At 32.6% G+C, this 15,872-nt stretch overlaps 1 protein-coding gene across 1 annotated transcript; it reads right to left on the bottom strand.

Annotated features, from left to right (window-relative positions):
• Positions 1-1,702: 1,702 nt before the first annotated feature.
• LOC114169019 lies at positions 1,703-3,889 on the bottom strand. The gene is made up of 2 exons (XM_028054029.1): positions 3,603-3,889; positions 1,703-2,645 (listed from the first exon to the last, which is right to left on the bottom strand). Exons 1-2 carry the CDS (start codon positions 3,832-3,834, stop codon positions 1,855-1,857), a joined length of 1,023 nt encoding a protein of 340 aa, XP_027909830.1. The 5' UTR covers positions 3,835-3,889; the 3' UTR covers positions 1,703-1,854.
• Between the last annotated feature and the right edge of the window lie 11,983 nt (positions 3,890-15,872).

Here is a 15,872-nt window from a genome sequence, read left to right as displayed (position 1 = left end):
AAGAATAATTGATTTTGTTTTTACATTAGGAGTTTTTTACTTTAAAGAAGATAATTCAAAAACTGCACCGAGTAAATTCATCTTGCTTGAGTTGTTTGGAAATTTTCTTTTAGAAATTAATTTTCTTTATATTGCTTGACAACACATTAAATTTTTTGAATGATTTCTTTTTGACAATAGTATTGAAAATAAATCTTTCATAGCAAACTCCATGCCATTATCAGTATGAATGGTTTTGACAATAGTATTGAACTAGTTTTCAACAAGATTAAAGGTATATATGTTTTCTAACAACAGATTTGTCAATTAAAGGGATAAACCAAATCGACATTAGTAAGAAAATATTTAAAATCATTCATAGAAATAGTGGTACAAGGTTCTGAGATATCCATATGTAAAAGATAAAAAATTGTTAGTTTTAGAAACACAAACAGTAAAGGGAATTTTGGGTTGTTTAGCCTGATGGCAGATGTCACACATAATAGTTGTCAAAACAGAAATATAAGGGTATCTGACACTTGTTTCCAATATGTTACAAACTCTAAAATCAAGTAATTTTTTATAATAGTTTTCTATTTTTCTCTTCTTATTAATCAATGTAGAAATTAGATAAATAATACTTAAGAGCCAACAAAAAAGTATATATCTTTTTTCCCGATGAATACACCAATGCTAGCTCATATAAAAAAAGACCACTGTATAACCACGTATTATACTTATGGTTTAATCATTCGGATGATTCTCACTTTGGTAGGGGTGTGTCAATCTGGTCTCCGCTTTTAAGAAAATGTTAATTGCATCAAACCTTTTGAAAACGTGCCTCAATTAGGTCTCTTTCAAACAAAAATTACTAACGTCGTTAACGACATGTCAGGTGTCAATCTATAGTTTTTTTAATTTCTTTTCTTTGCAAAAAAATATGTTGTCGTGTGTCAGGTTCTTGATGTGACACGTGACATTGTCAATGTCACGTGACAGAGCAATGTCACTGTCAAATGTTCTTGTTTTGATTTCAATTTAGTCCCTATATATATATATATATATATATATATATTTTCTTGAGTCAATTTAGTTCTTACTTATATGTTTCTGATTCAATTTTGTCCCAATTTTTTTAATAATTAATTTTTTTAATTATTCAAAAAAAAATGAGTCAAATTTGAATCAGAGACACAATTAGGGACTAAATTGAATCAATGAAACATATATGTGGATTAAATTGAAATTTATACAATAACATTTAATAGTAACACTGACATGTGACATTACCACATGTCACACCAAGGACCTTATGCATGACAATTTTTGTTTTTAAAAAAAATAAAAAATAAAAAATAAAAAAAATCACATATTAATGTGTGACACACCGTTAATGGCATTAGCAATTTTTGTAAGAAAAAATTAATTGAGATACTTTTCCAAAAATTAGGATACAATTGACATTTCTTTAAATCAGAGACTAAATTGATATATCTCTACTAAAGCCAGTGCTATGAGTAATTAAACCTATATTTATTTTATTTCTATGGTTATTATAGATTTCTCTTAAATTGACCATTAGGCATTATGCTACATATGTGATATGCCCAACAACAAACTTTTTGGGCTCATAGACAGCCTGGTAATGAATTTGTTTTCCGATTTTAACGGTTCGGTCGGATTCGAATTTAATAACATTTAATAATATGAATGACATGAAATGAGAAAACCTATCATAATTTCACCATAATTTAAAGTTAAACAAATGAAAACATTGCACTATTTATTCAATGACCACAATTCAAATAAAAACATTCAGTACATCACAATTGCAAACTCTAAATCATTCAAGGACGATATTGGTGACTTGAAATTTCATCTTCTGCAAACTATGCCATTCCCACTGTTGGCCACACCAGTGCAATCCAGCAAACCATATTCACTAACTGAGTTAATTTTCTCTGAAGCTTCTTTTGCACCATCAAACAAACAAACCCTACAATCTGCAGAAACAAGTGATGTGGTTCTGTACTTGTCTTCGCCTCCAACCACTGCCATTGGCACCCCCAACTTTGCTGGATTCTGAAAATCTGGCTGATAAGTCCTTCCAAGAACCCCTTCAACTTTTGAAGACAAACCATGGAATTTGAACTGCACCTCTAAATGAGCAAAGCAATTATCCTCAGGAATTTGGTAGTTGTGGATTCTACTATCTTCCTTAGTGACAGGCACAACATTGACTAATATCTCAGCAACTTCTGGGAGAGTGATGGTAACACTGTTCTTGCTTGATGTTCTCTCTATTCTAACTTGATTTTGTGGGCACTGCCATGTGGAGAGATAACCATCTGGGATTGCAAGTTCTTTTCCATTGTGAGAAAACTTCAAGTGGTCAACTTCATGGTTCCATGATGCTGTTGGGGTGGCCTCAATGGTGAACTTGTGAGAGCCAAAGAGAACTCCCAGTGATTGGATCCAAGTGTAGTCTCTTGTTCTAGTGGCTGGCCTTAGGCCTATGAAACGTGCGTTGATTTGAAGGTTCACATCGGATACTAAGGCGAAATGCTCGTTTCTCCTTCCATGGAAGTAGAAAACAATCCCATCTGCTCCAACAAAACGAGGGTCCAGACATGCAGATCCAGGACTATTGCAATTTGGTTTGCGAGCTATTGTCATCAAACACACAATGAAAACCTTTTTAACTTCCACAAAATAGTAAATGTTTGAAATTAATCATCTCACATAATGAATTTTTAGAGGAGGTGAAAAATTGTAACTGTACCACTTTTTATTACGAGATCTCCAATACAAGTTGACTAATAAGTCCAACAATATTTTCAGTTAAATTAAGTTATAGTCTAATAACTCCAACAGAACATCATTAGTTAAATTAAGGTACAATATAGTTTTGACCTTAAAATTTAATTAATGCAATGAGAATAGTTCTCAACTTCTGTTTATTATTTTAGTCATACCATCACTCAACATTGATGACTAATATAAGACCATGCAAAACCTTTAAGATGAGATTATCATTCTCAATTGGGCATAAACTGCAAGATCAGATTGTTCTGAAGCGAGGAATTCACTTTAGAGCGTGAAGAAAAATGATATTAGTTTTATTGAGAAGAGTAATGTACACTGACAAATCGTCTTAATCAGTTATTTGATCTGTATATTTAGGTCTTTCATTCCTTTTAGTTCTTATATTTTTTTTATGACTTATTTTGAGTACTTAATTCTTAAAAAGGATTCAATTGAAGACTTAGTATGTTCTGTTCCATTATATTGACGTTAATATCATTTGAAAGTATATTATATATTAAGAGTTAGGTCTCGTACGTGTTAAAATTTAAATTATCTTCTATTTTGAAAGTGTTATATGTCAAAATGAGAAGAGTTTCAAGATAAAAAATGATTAAAGTTTTGACACGTGATAGATCCAAATTTTGACCCATAACACTTCTAAATAATATTAATATCAATTTAACATAATGATTTACGTTAAGTCGAAAACAAATATATCAATCAAAACGAATCATAGAACTAAATATGGAAACTAAATAACAAATGAAATCTTATGTCCTTTCTTTAGAATCGAAGTCTAGCATGAAAGATCTTACTTTTGCATTGAGTTTCGCAAGTGGGGGAATCACAGTCAAGATAGCAGACTTTGGCTTTTGAATTGGTTGGAGATCCATAAGGGCATTCATTCGGGCATGGGACTTTCTTCCCAAAGCATGGACTCTTGCGGGAGATGCAGCTCCTTGTATCTTTTCCTACAATAATTTTCATTTCACAGAATGCAAACAACAGAAAGAGATAGATCAAACTATTTCTATTTGAGATACTCATGGTGGCTTTCCTCTTATACACAAGGAAATACCAATTTCATGTGAACAATGCTCCATTTGGCCTATCAATCACTATTTATAGAAAAACTCATCACCAAGTGGTCATTTTTTACAATGCTGGCAGTTGGCATATGTTATTGCTTTCTTAAAGTTTCATCAAATGAAAATGATTCACAGAATGTGTACAGCAAGAATTTCTTGAACTTTGGTTAATTTCTTTATTTTTTTTATCTTGTTAATGCATTTATATTCACATTATTATGAATGTGGCAAGTGATGGTTGACCAATGTAGCTTTCACTGAAGGCAAAGTCTCACGAGTGCGTGTATTAAGTAAGAGAGAGGTGGTTGATCCCCCGTTAAGTCTGGTCTAGCCATGAGAGATGGAGGGAACAATGAATTATTAGTCACATTGGAAAATTATTTCACTGATTAATGATGTTGAAAACATAATAAATTCTATTTGTGTTTGTTTTGCTTTTGAAGTTTGGGATCTACCTATTTAAAAAATAGAAGTTAAGTTCTTCATAATTATCAGATCTTAAAAAACATGTTTTTGTTTCTTAACTGTGGTATATGAATAATTTATTACTAAGAATCAAATATTCAATCACTTGTTTAAATAATTTTATGAATACTATTAACAAATATTTATTAGAACTTAAAAGAAATATAACTTTTTTTTTGTTGTTGTTGGATAAAATTTTGAAAAGGTAGAAAAATGAATTGAGAGATTTTTACTAGGGAATTATACCATCCCTCCAAAATTTGGTTATGACTCCTTCAGGTATGAATTTCTGCACATAACTATGTTACGTTAACCCTTATATTTTATATTTTGAACGTGTGCTGCTCATATATAAGATTGATTGGTAAAGGTATTACTCAACCATTATCAGGTAAAATAGGAATGTTTTTGCTGCAGCAACTTAGCTGTTATTTTAAATTTTTTATAAGGATAATTATATGAGTTTAAAAATAAATACTAATAATATTTGAATAAAACTAGATTAATCTGACTTGTTAACACGTTATATCAATCGTAACATTATAATAATCAAATAGTAGGAAATTTAAAAAGTGTGTAAACATTTTAATATATTTTTTTGATAAAAGTTTTAATTAAAATGTCTGCAGAAAAAGATGGGTTAAATAGAATTTTAAAAGCTGTTTGAAATCTTTGGTGGAAAATCTCTGTTAGATATTTTATGGGGGCGTTCTGAATAGTTCACAAAATACTAAAAATGTTTGTAAATAATGTTTATAAAACTTGCAGGAGTTTATACATATATATTAAAAGTAGTCATGAACATATTTTTTTTGTTCATCTTAATTTAAGTTACATCTATTTCTTTTTATTAAGAATAAAAGGTTCTACTAAATAATCAATGAATATAAGATTTTTTTGTCTTTTATTACCACTAACTCTTCACAATACAACAAAAGTTGTTTGAAATGTTTATAATTCTCACAAGAAAGATACAAAATATGACACTTATTGTTCTAGATACTATAACTTCATACAAGTGAAGGATTGACAAATAAAGGTTTCTCTCTAAAGTCATATAGAGTATCATCTTATGAACTCACTTGTGGCCTTAGGCTTTTCTGCATGGGATGATTTCTTTCTACAAATGTTGAATAAAGAACCGTTGGAGATCGTATGTTTTCTTAAGTCCTTCGATCAGCGTTTTTTAAAGCATGACAATCTTTATGCTAACTTAGCACTCAACACTCTTAATCACAAGACAACTTCCTCTTTACCTTTTGTAATAATGATAACTCCAAAATGAATGTACAAACTTAGGAAGTGAGTTTGTTATGCTAGTATCATCTTTGGGATGTTTGTGAAAGCTATTGTATACTTTGTCTACTTCACTTATATTTGCTATTTGTTCTTCATAAACTAGAGCGTCCAATGTATTGTATTCGTTTGGTTCTTTGCTCAACTTTTAGCATTTTTCTTCATCTAGCCCTTCTCTTGTATTTGTTTGATACTTTGCACACTTTTGTCTAAAGCTTGGATTAATTGTCTAATTCTTAATAGTCTAATGGTATTTCTTCTTAGCTTGTCTTGCTTATAGAGCCCTTAATACTTCCTATTTCATACTAAAAAGATGGATTAGATAAACCAAAACATGGCATTCTTTATTATTATTATAAAATCAACTTAAACATAATTCCACCTCATAAAAATTAGTTTAATGTCTGATTTTTTAGTAATAATAAACTAATGATTTTCACATAATTACTAGATTTGGTATGGGAGATGGTGTGGGGAAAGGATCAAGCATGGTCTCCATTATATTATTATTTGTCAAATATGGAAAATGTATTAGAATCAGCTACTTCTAACTAAAACTCAAGTATATTTGAAAAAGTATCCGCTCTTGGCTATAAACTTAGAGAGTATCATTTAGAATGCAATCAATCCAAGCTAAATTTTGAATATTATTTAGACCTCAGCCACTTCTGGCATACCCATTGAGTATTATTTGGATTACAACCAATTATTCATTCAAAAACAACAATGATCTTTAATGTTGTTCTTCAAATCAAAGATTCTATTTTTTCTATAAAATTCAGAATATAGAGCACATCCTTGGTTGATTCTTAGAGGAAACATGTACTTTATCTTCAATCTTTAACATTTTTCTAGTACAAGTTAAGTTTGTGAATTTAGGGATTGAAAATCGTGGAACAAAAATTAAAAACATAAATAAATTGCAAAAATGAAGGTCAATAAGAGGAAAGGTCAATTCACATGTTCAAGAATCAAACAATATATTGTATCATAGTTCTCTAAAGATTTATATCCAAGTTTGATGAACCTCCTTGCATCAAAATGGAGAAGAGGAGGTCCATGGATGCAGCTGAAATGCAGCTGGAATGAAGGAGTAGAGACAAGCTTGAAGGATCTTGTAGCTATAGAGGTGTGGTGGAGATGAAGTCTAGGAAATAAGTTTATCCTAGGGAAGGGGGCTAGAGGAGTTTTGGTAGAAAACTAGTCTAACAAGTGACTCTTGAGACAATAGGTGGAGTGATCTCAACAACTAGTCTATTACCATTCAAAAGTAACCAAATACAAGTATAAGAAGGCCCATTTATAAGAAGGATGGCCGACCTTAATGGAATGAAATGCAACATCAAATGAAATGGAAATGTAGCTTGGAGAAGAAGCTCAAATGATGGTCGTGTGATGCAAAGGAGTGACGGATCTAGAGCCATGTGGCAAGTCACACTCTCCTTGGTTGCACTTGGAGATGAAGTCCATGATGTGATCCCAATAAGGCTTATAGGTTGGGTCAACGCCTAGGCCCAAATCATGCTCAAGGCCCAATACATGACCCACATGCACCTTCAAGCCCAAGCCCATCAAGAGGCCCAATAACAAGAAGCATGCTAAAAAAGATCCAATTGGGCTTCATTCAAGATGGCCCAAACCCACATGGGCTTCTCATACTCTTCACATGGGCCAAAGAAGATGTGAAGATTTGAAGAGGTTTCTCAAAGAGCAATAGAATAGCAATAATATTGGCCCATTGTTTAGGCTTTGCTTTCTAGAATAATAAGTCAAACAATGAGTAGTTCAATTGATAAAATTGGGCTTGACTAAGCCCAATAGGAGATTTGGCCATGAGCTATCAAAAAAGCCAAGGTGGACTAAGTGAAAGTCAACACTTCTTCCTACACCTCATGGATCCAAAGCATCCAAGGGTTAGGAATGCTTCCTCCTTTTCCAAGGCATCATCCAATGGCCAAGATCAAGCCTCCTTCTCCAAGCTTGATCTAAGGGCCAAGATCAAGGCCCACTCCATCCAAAGGCTCTCCTTTCTCATGTGTAAATGGCTTCATATAAAAGCCAAAATTTCACTCATTTGTAGACACTCTTGAAATTTTAAGTAATAGATGCAACTTGAGTTGAGAGCACTCCTCCCTCTATTGCCTTTGAGAGTCACCACTTTCTAGAGATTTCCTCTCTCTACCTCTAGCCACCTTCCTTAGGCTAGCATAGATTAGGAAATCCTATCATCTCTTTCACCTTCCATTGCTTGCAAGTGCCTTCCAACTTGCCTCCATTCCTTCATCCATTTCCGCTGCCCATGGAGCTCTTCATGCACCTTTGGAGCTCCACCACACCATGTGGAAAAGATGCACTCCAAACCTTGCACAAAGGTCAAATGTGTAACATCCCGTCCGTATATTACGAATTTTAAATAATAAAATAAAAACATAATAAATATACCTCATTTATTTCAGTTCATTTCCCACAAACGCGAGAAATTTAAAACTTTATTTCATCGTGAACTCTCTCAAATCCATAATTTATAAAATTCAAATATAAAAACCATGTTCGATAATCCAAACATTTACATAATCCTTAAAATACATAAAATAATAAAACTCTGAGAAAAATATTATCCCAACTAGTCCCGCTCCAGCTCTATGCCTCACCAGACCCACCTGCAACATCATCTGCTACCGTGTACCGCGTACACAATCATCGCCAAACACAAACAGATAGAGTGAGCTTACAACTAATACAAACATATATATATATATATATATATATATATATATATATATATATATATATATATATATATATATATATATATATATATATATATATATATAACATATATATCATTACAAGCACACTAAAGAAATCCCATCCTTTGATTTCATGTCACATGGCCACCACCATGTTACCCGTGTTCTACGTCTTTTGATGAGTACCTCAAGATGTCTTGCTGCCACACCTACCAGCCACAACTGGTAGAACACGTGCAAGAAACCATGCTACAAACCACACTCCGTAACGCCAGGTGGAGTTCCCAACACGAATAACATTCGTAACATCCCAAGAATACCAAACTCGTCAGCATAATACTGAGGATGGCAATCTAACTGGACTAATTCGTACACGCCACAACACCCACACTCACACTAACAACATTCGCCGACCCGAGCCACAACTCAAGAGTTTCTTCTTTTCATCCGCCATCTCGAGCCACAACTCAAGAGATGCCATTTCGAGCCACAAATCAAGGAATGCCACGTGCTTAACCCCTATCTCGAGCCACAACTCAAAGGATACGTTTTGAGCCACAACTCAAGGAGCACCAGCAAGCCCACCTTAGACCAGTACAACGTACTTTACTAGTTTTGAACAATCTTGACTAATTCCTAAGACCATTGTTCCATGCCCAGTCTTATCCAGAATGGTTCCAGCATCCCAAGCTACCTCCAATCACGTACCAAGTCACCATAATTCATCTCCTACGCCCCAATTTGCTAGATACTTACATATAAGCTTATCACCTCAACTTTGTACAACCTTCTTAACTTGTAGCAAGACTAGTACATTACAATGTAATTTCTTAAGTTCATATATAACACATAACAACGCTAATATTCTTGTCTTTCACACCCATTGGTACTCATATCAGAGCTATCCTTTCACCTTTGGATTTAACCTCCTGCATTGCTAATATTAACCACAAACATTTAACTAGATCCTCACCCGACATTATACTAAGGTATCCCAATATAAGGTGTCTAACTCCTACGTTCCAACTGAAATGAGCTCATGTGTCACCATTGGTCTTATAGCCTATCAAGCAATATTTCTCACATCATAATTATTCCCATTATGATTTCTCTTTAATATCATAAATCCTTCTTAATTTAATTAATTTCCCTCACTCTCGACCTCTGTCCAATGAACTATAATTTAGTTCATAATTAGTTTGACCCCCTACCAAGATCCAGACTCATAGTTGTATTCAAGAGCCACACAAAATCATTTGCTCTACATTGGCACCTGGCGACACGCTATGCCCACCAGGAAATGCATCAGTTTCTGGAATTCCAGAACTGCTTCTGCATCTGCACGAGTTCTCACCTCTAATTTCTCTCTATTTTCGACTTAATAGGCCACACTGATGTGCCTACGTTCATAATTCTTTCACACAACTTCTAATTCATTGGATTGTAATAATATTCTCCCATTAATTTGATCCAGAACCTGAAAACCCCCAATTTCGAATCCTAAATACCCTGTTCATGCAATTTCCTTCAATTCGACCTCCAATCACACGTAATTCAACAATGTATGACGTCTAATCATTCACAAACAGTTAGGACTTCCTTTTCCCCTGATCGGAGTCATCCCAAAAACCCCAAAACACTAAAATCAAACTCCAATGGCTCGCGTCGCCTGGCGGTTCAATTACCATCATCAGGCCGTTCAATCTACTCTAATGCTCCAACATGCATCCTCTCATATTTTGATATCTTCTTTAGCCCATGAGAATAACATATGAAGCCCATGATGATTTTGATCCTCTTGAGACAAACCCATTTGAATCTTTCTTAGCATGCCTCTTGTTATTGGGCATTTGAGTGGGTTTGGGTCTTGAGATGCATATGGGCCTAGAGTTGGGTCTGTGTGGACTCATCAAAGTTTGACAATTACCTGTTTCAATTAGTCAAGTAAGTAAGTTCTATGAATCAAATCAAAATATCATTTAATATAAATTGTATCTAATTATGAAGTCAAAGATTGAAGCACTTCTTAGTTTTATTTCTTAAATAAAAATTGAAAATTATAAAGAGAAAATGCAAATATGAAATTAAAGAGAAGAAGAACAACTCAAAATGTTAAAAGTTTGTGCAAAACTCAATTCAGATTGTTTGGTCTTGATTCCATGAACCAATTCTGAAGAATTAGTTCTCGATGGACAAAGAATGGAAAATGAAAATGTTAAAGAAAATGAAAAGAAAATTCCAAAAATTGGGAGAAAAAGAGAGAAATGAGACAATTACTGAAATTGAAAATCTAAACTAATGGTTTTTACGTATAGTTGAGAGCATATTTAGCCCATATATGGACTTTGGGATATAAAGTAAGCATGGACCTAAGTGTTGGTATAAACCACAACAAAGAAAATAGAGTCTGTATGGGTATACAAAAATTCAACAAATCTTTTTCAACTTCAAAAGAGTAACAAAAAATAAAAAAAAATGACACAAAATTTAGTGAATCATATGTCTATTTTGAAGCCCTTTAAGTAATATCTTTTGAAGTAGTTATAGGCTCAATAGTGAGCAAGTGTAGTTAAGAATACAAAATTAAAACAATTATACATGATAAACCCAATTTATTATTTTTAAAAGAAAATTATTTTGAAAAATTGAAAGTAAATACAGAAAGTGTATTCAATATACAATAAAGTAATAAATATATGTACAAAATATATGTGATAAGCCATTTTGACAAAGACATTTAGTATTTTTTGGAACACAACTTCTCATGGTTAAATGAAATAAGTTTATACAAGAATATGTAATCATAGAGATCACAAAGGCTTGCTCACTAGACAATGTTACCATTTCATAATGTATACAAATATATGAACTTTCTTCTAGTTTGCTATATGAACATTCTGACAGTGTGTTAGAACTTAACCATCATTCACTACTATAGAGATTGGAAGAATAATTTCAATTTCCTTTATGGTCCTTGAAAGCTTTTGAACTAAGATAACTTCATCTTTATTCGCTTGACGAGTGTGGACTTATACGTGTATTAAATGTGCTCCTTGCGACATTAAATGTCAATCTCCTTTGCATGAAACATCGGTTGATAGTAATTTTACTCATAACAAAGTAAAATAAAAAGAAATCTACAAGACACATAGTTGAACCATAGTTGACATAAGTTTCTATCAAGTTGATTGTTGCAATAAAACAAATTTAGCTAATATCCCAAGTGATCTTGATGTAGAATTTTTCTTTGCAAATCATCTAGGCAGTTAGAAGACAAAGACATTCCTTCATCACAGTAATAAGTTTCAAGAATATTTTCATATAGGGTTAAATATGTTTTTGATCCTTCAACTTTTAGTGGAAATTGGATTTAGTCCCTCTTGAAAACCTTGAACCAATTTAGTCTTTTATCTTTAGAAATGCGTGAATTTAGTCCTATAAACAATATTTTTAAAGTTTATTTGACGTTTCAAACGCATTTCTCAACTAACATTAAAGTGAACATGTGTTAAACGGTGTAAACAAACTAAAATTCTATAATGAAATGTGTTTGAAGCGTCAAATAAACTTAATAAAATTTGGTTAAAAGGACTAAATCCACGCATTTATAGAGTTCATGGACTAAATTGGTTCAAGGTTTTCAAAAGGGAATAATTTCAATTTTCACTAAAAGGTTAAGGACCAAAAACATATTTAACCCTTTCATATACAACTTAAGCTTAGAGAATGTATGCACTTATCGTTTGTTAAAGGCTTTTACTTATAAGATGAAGTGAAAATTGAAAAGTATTGTATCACATGTCTAGATAACCATATGGTTCTTGCAATATATGTTGTTTCTCATATTCTCTCTTCTTTTAGATGAAGCCGCTCCATGCTTTGTACTATATTATGACAAATACCTAATCAAAACTACTAAGCTATTGGAATTTGCTTTAACAATCTTCCTTTTTTTTGTTATGGTAAAAAAAAAAGTTCAAACATGATATTTTCTTAAAGAGACAACAATATCAGGTTTTCGCAAATATTTTTAACACTAACAAACTTAAAAATAACATAACATAAAGCATAAGTTTGATGGATTGTCAAACTTTTTAAATCACTTTATTTTTATTCATATCCTCTTGAAATAATGAAGAAGTGTACATTATCTGCAAACAAAAAATAAACATTTATATGTTATGACATGTATTATGAAGTACTTAAGGCTTGTGTTTGAAGCCACACAAATTGTGTTTGTTGGGGTAAATTTGACATTTTACATCTAACATGATCTTATACATATAAAATTACATTTTACACATAGTTTTTTAAGCACAAAATCAAAACTAAATAAAAAGTTTGTAGAAATTAGATCTAAAGAATGCCTTCATCAAATTTACCTTGTGTTCAACGAAATTAACTTATGGTGATTTGTTAAACTAATGCAGTAAACATTTTCCATGATGGTTAAAATAGACATTTTTACTTTACAATTATGCATGTGAAATAGATAAAGGCAACATAGAATTTTTATGACGGTTCAACGCATCCTAGAATGTGTTACTTTCTATGACGATTAAAATTTTAAATGTCATAAAAAATGTATTTTAAAAAAAATATTTCTTTTAAAAAAATTTGCCTATTAGGTCTAGAAACACGAAACGAGGTTAAAAAACACATCTCTAGAAACACATCAGGTCTAGAAAAACTAATAACAAACAACAAAAGGAGAAAAAGTCGTCCTTACCTCACATTGCAACAACTCGTTCTCTAACTTCCCTTATTGCACCTTCAAGTGTTGCACTTACAAGGTGTTATCTCTAATGTTTTTTCACGCACTTCTCCTTGGGATGGAAAAAAAATAGAACGATAGTTAGGTTTTTTCTTGAGAGAGAGGAAACTAAGACTAAGCTTTCAAGGAAGCAAGATAGATTGCGAGATGGTAGATATGATCCACCTTCACCATGCAAAGACATTTTCTTGACGCATGAGCTCCAACCCAAACAATGAGAAAGAAGGAAGACATAGATGGAAACAAAAAGAAAATAAGAGTGGTGAAGGAAGAACATTCTAATAAGAGGAGGAGCATAAGGAACAGAAATGCCACAACGTCACTTATCATGACGGTTGGATTTAGAATTATCATAGAAAGTGTTTTTAATTTATAACAAAAATGAACTAGGCTAGTTATTATGACAACTGAATTTAGAATCATCATAGAATTTAGCATCACTTACTATGACGAGTGGATTATAACCATCATAAAAACAATTGTCATAAAATAATGTTTTTCCACTAGTGTTATATCTATTATAACTAAAAATTTATGTAATTCACTTAGCAAAATGTTAATTTACTAAGCAAATCTATTGTAGTATATTTTGTTTTTCTATGTTCAATTTTTGAGAATTCTTACTAATTCATTCATTAAAATTCTTTATGCTTATCAAATTTTGCAATCTTATTTTCTTTCTTTTTGGTCTCCTATTTTTAAATATGAATTTGACTTCTTTGATTAATGATAAACGTTTGGCAAGTGCAACAATTGTTAATGAAGTAATAAAATATCATCCTCTAGACTTGACTAGTTGAATACTAGATTCCTAATTTACGTAATTGTGAGCAAATGAGATTCAATAGAATTGCAAGCACATAATTAGAACAAAAACTTCAATGAATATAAGAACTGTCAGAGGACTGATTTCATACTTTTTCCTATAGAATTCTATTCCTTTCAATTGATGAAAGAAATGTATTTATCCACTTGAGTTTATTCAGAGTTGCTTCATCCCTATTTCCTAATGAAGGATTGACCCCAACCAAGGATGGAGGCACATGCTTAAGAAGACTAAACATGTTTAGAAAGAAAGTTCACTAATCCTTCATCCCTTTCATTTGTGTTTGTTATTTTTGATTCCCAAAGTTGACTTAGTTGAATCAACTTTAGTTGATTTGTTGACCTTTGACTAGGTTTGACTTGTTGACTATAGTTGACTTGACTTAAGCCGACATGCTAATCTATGTTTATTTGCTTTGTAGGTTAATTAGGAGTAAGAAAGCAATGCTAAGTGGTGCATGGTGATTGGGGAACATAAATGATGTGGAGGAGAGAGTAAAGCAAAGACATAAAGCATAAAGTAAAAGGCATGAAGCAAGTGTACCTATGTACCTTTGGTCTCCTTTGTTTTTAGCACACTTTGGCCACTTTTTGGAGACATATGAGACACATTCTTTGTCTCCTTTTGTGCTAGAACGAAATTAGCCTTGCACACACCATAGTTAGCTCTTTTGTCTCTCATTTTTGTAACCTTATTGGACCTAGTTTCTAGAAACTAGGGTTAGGTTTTTGTAGAGACATCCTTAGGTATCTTTTATTTGCTTGGAGACTCCTAAACTCTTCTATATAAGGGGTGCTCCTAGGCATGTAAAAGGGTTGAACATTTTGAAGTAAAAAACACTCTTGTGTCTCAACCATTTGTGAGAGTTTCCTCCCTTGGGAGTGAATACTTTTAAGCCTTATCTTGCATAGCAAGTGGCGGCACACATCCACTCATCTTCAAGGTTGCCATGGCTTCTAGCCTAGCCTTATAGTGGCGTGCTTCTCACATTTTTACCATTTCTTTCCTTTCCATTTTATGTTTTCTTCTTCCTTTGATTGTTCTTGGTTTTCTATGGTTTATGTGCTTTCCATTTCCTTTTTGTTTTGAATCAATCCATCATCTTCTTCTCTTGAGTTTTGTGAAAGGAACCTTCACATCTAGATAGCTTGCTATCTTATTGTCTAGTGGGAATTTCACTTAGCTTTCTTAATCAACTCACACCATATTCAATAATCTTAAAAAGGAACAAGATAATCCTTCATCATTTGGTATCTAGAGCCTAGGTTATCTTGAATATGGTGTTTTTCATGTGCTAACCTTGTCTTGTTGTAGCTATCTTGGTATGGTTCAAATCCACTTCCATGACACACAAAAATAGTACTGGCAAAAAACTTGACGATTTTAAAACATTAAACTGCACCATCTCAGCGGTCCAAAAATTACACTGTTGGTGTCAAAAGAAAGCTCTTTGAGTCTAGTTTCCAGAAAAAAAATAACCAATGCATTTGGAGTTCTGTGGAGAAAGTTATGATCAAAGTAGTGAGCAAAGGTCTGATTTGCCTAGAATACGTGAATCAGCGTTTTCAAGTTTTGTTGTGGCAGTTTAACTACGGTTTTTGCACCTCTTTAAGCTCCTAAATGTGGTTGGATAACATGTCTTTGGATGCTTAGTCTTTGAGCCTCAAATCCATGAGTTTAAATGCATGATAGCTACATGTTTGTGTCTTTGTGTATGTCATGTTGAGTCTTTAAATGTGCCTAACTTTTGCTTGAGTCATATGTCATATGTTAACTTGAAGTTTTCTTATTCTTGTTTTTCCAAGTATTTGAATATTGCTTTCACTTTATGTCTTGCTTGATGTATGCTCCATGAAATTGATTTTGGCCGAAAACTTGAGGAACTA

The sequence above is a fragment of the Vigna unguiculata genome, chromosome 11, assembly GCF_004118075.2.
Source record: "Vigna unguiculata cultivar IT97K-499-35 chromosome 11, ASM411807v1, whole genome shotgun sequence".
NCBI lineage: Eukaryota > Viridiplantae > Streptophyta > Magnoliopsida > Fabales > Fabaceae > Vigna > Vigna unguiculata.
This window is presented reverse-complemented; position numbering and strand designations above follow the sequence as displayed.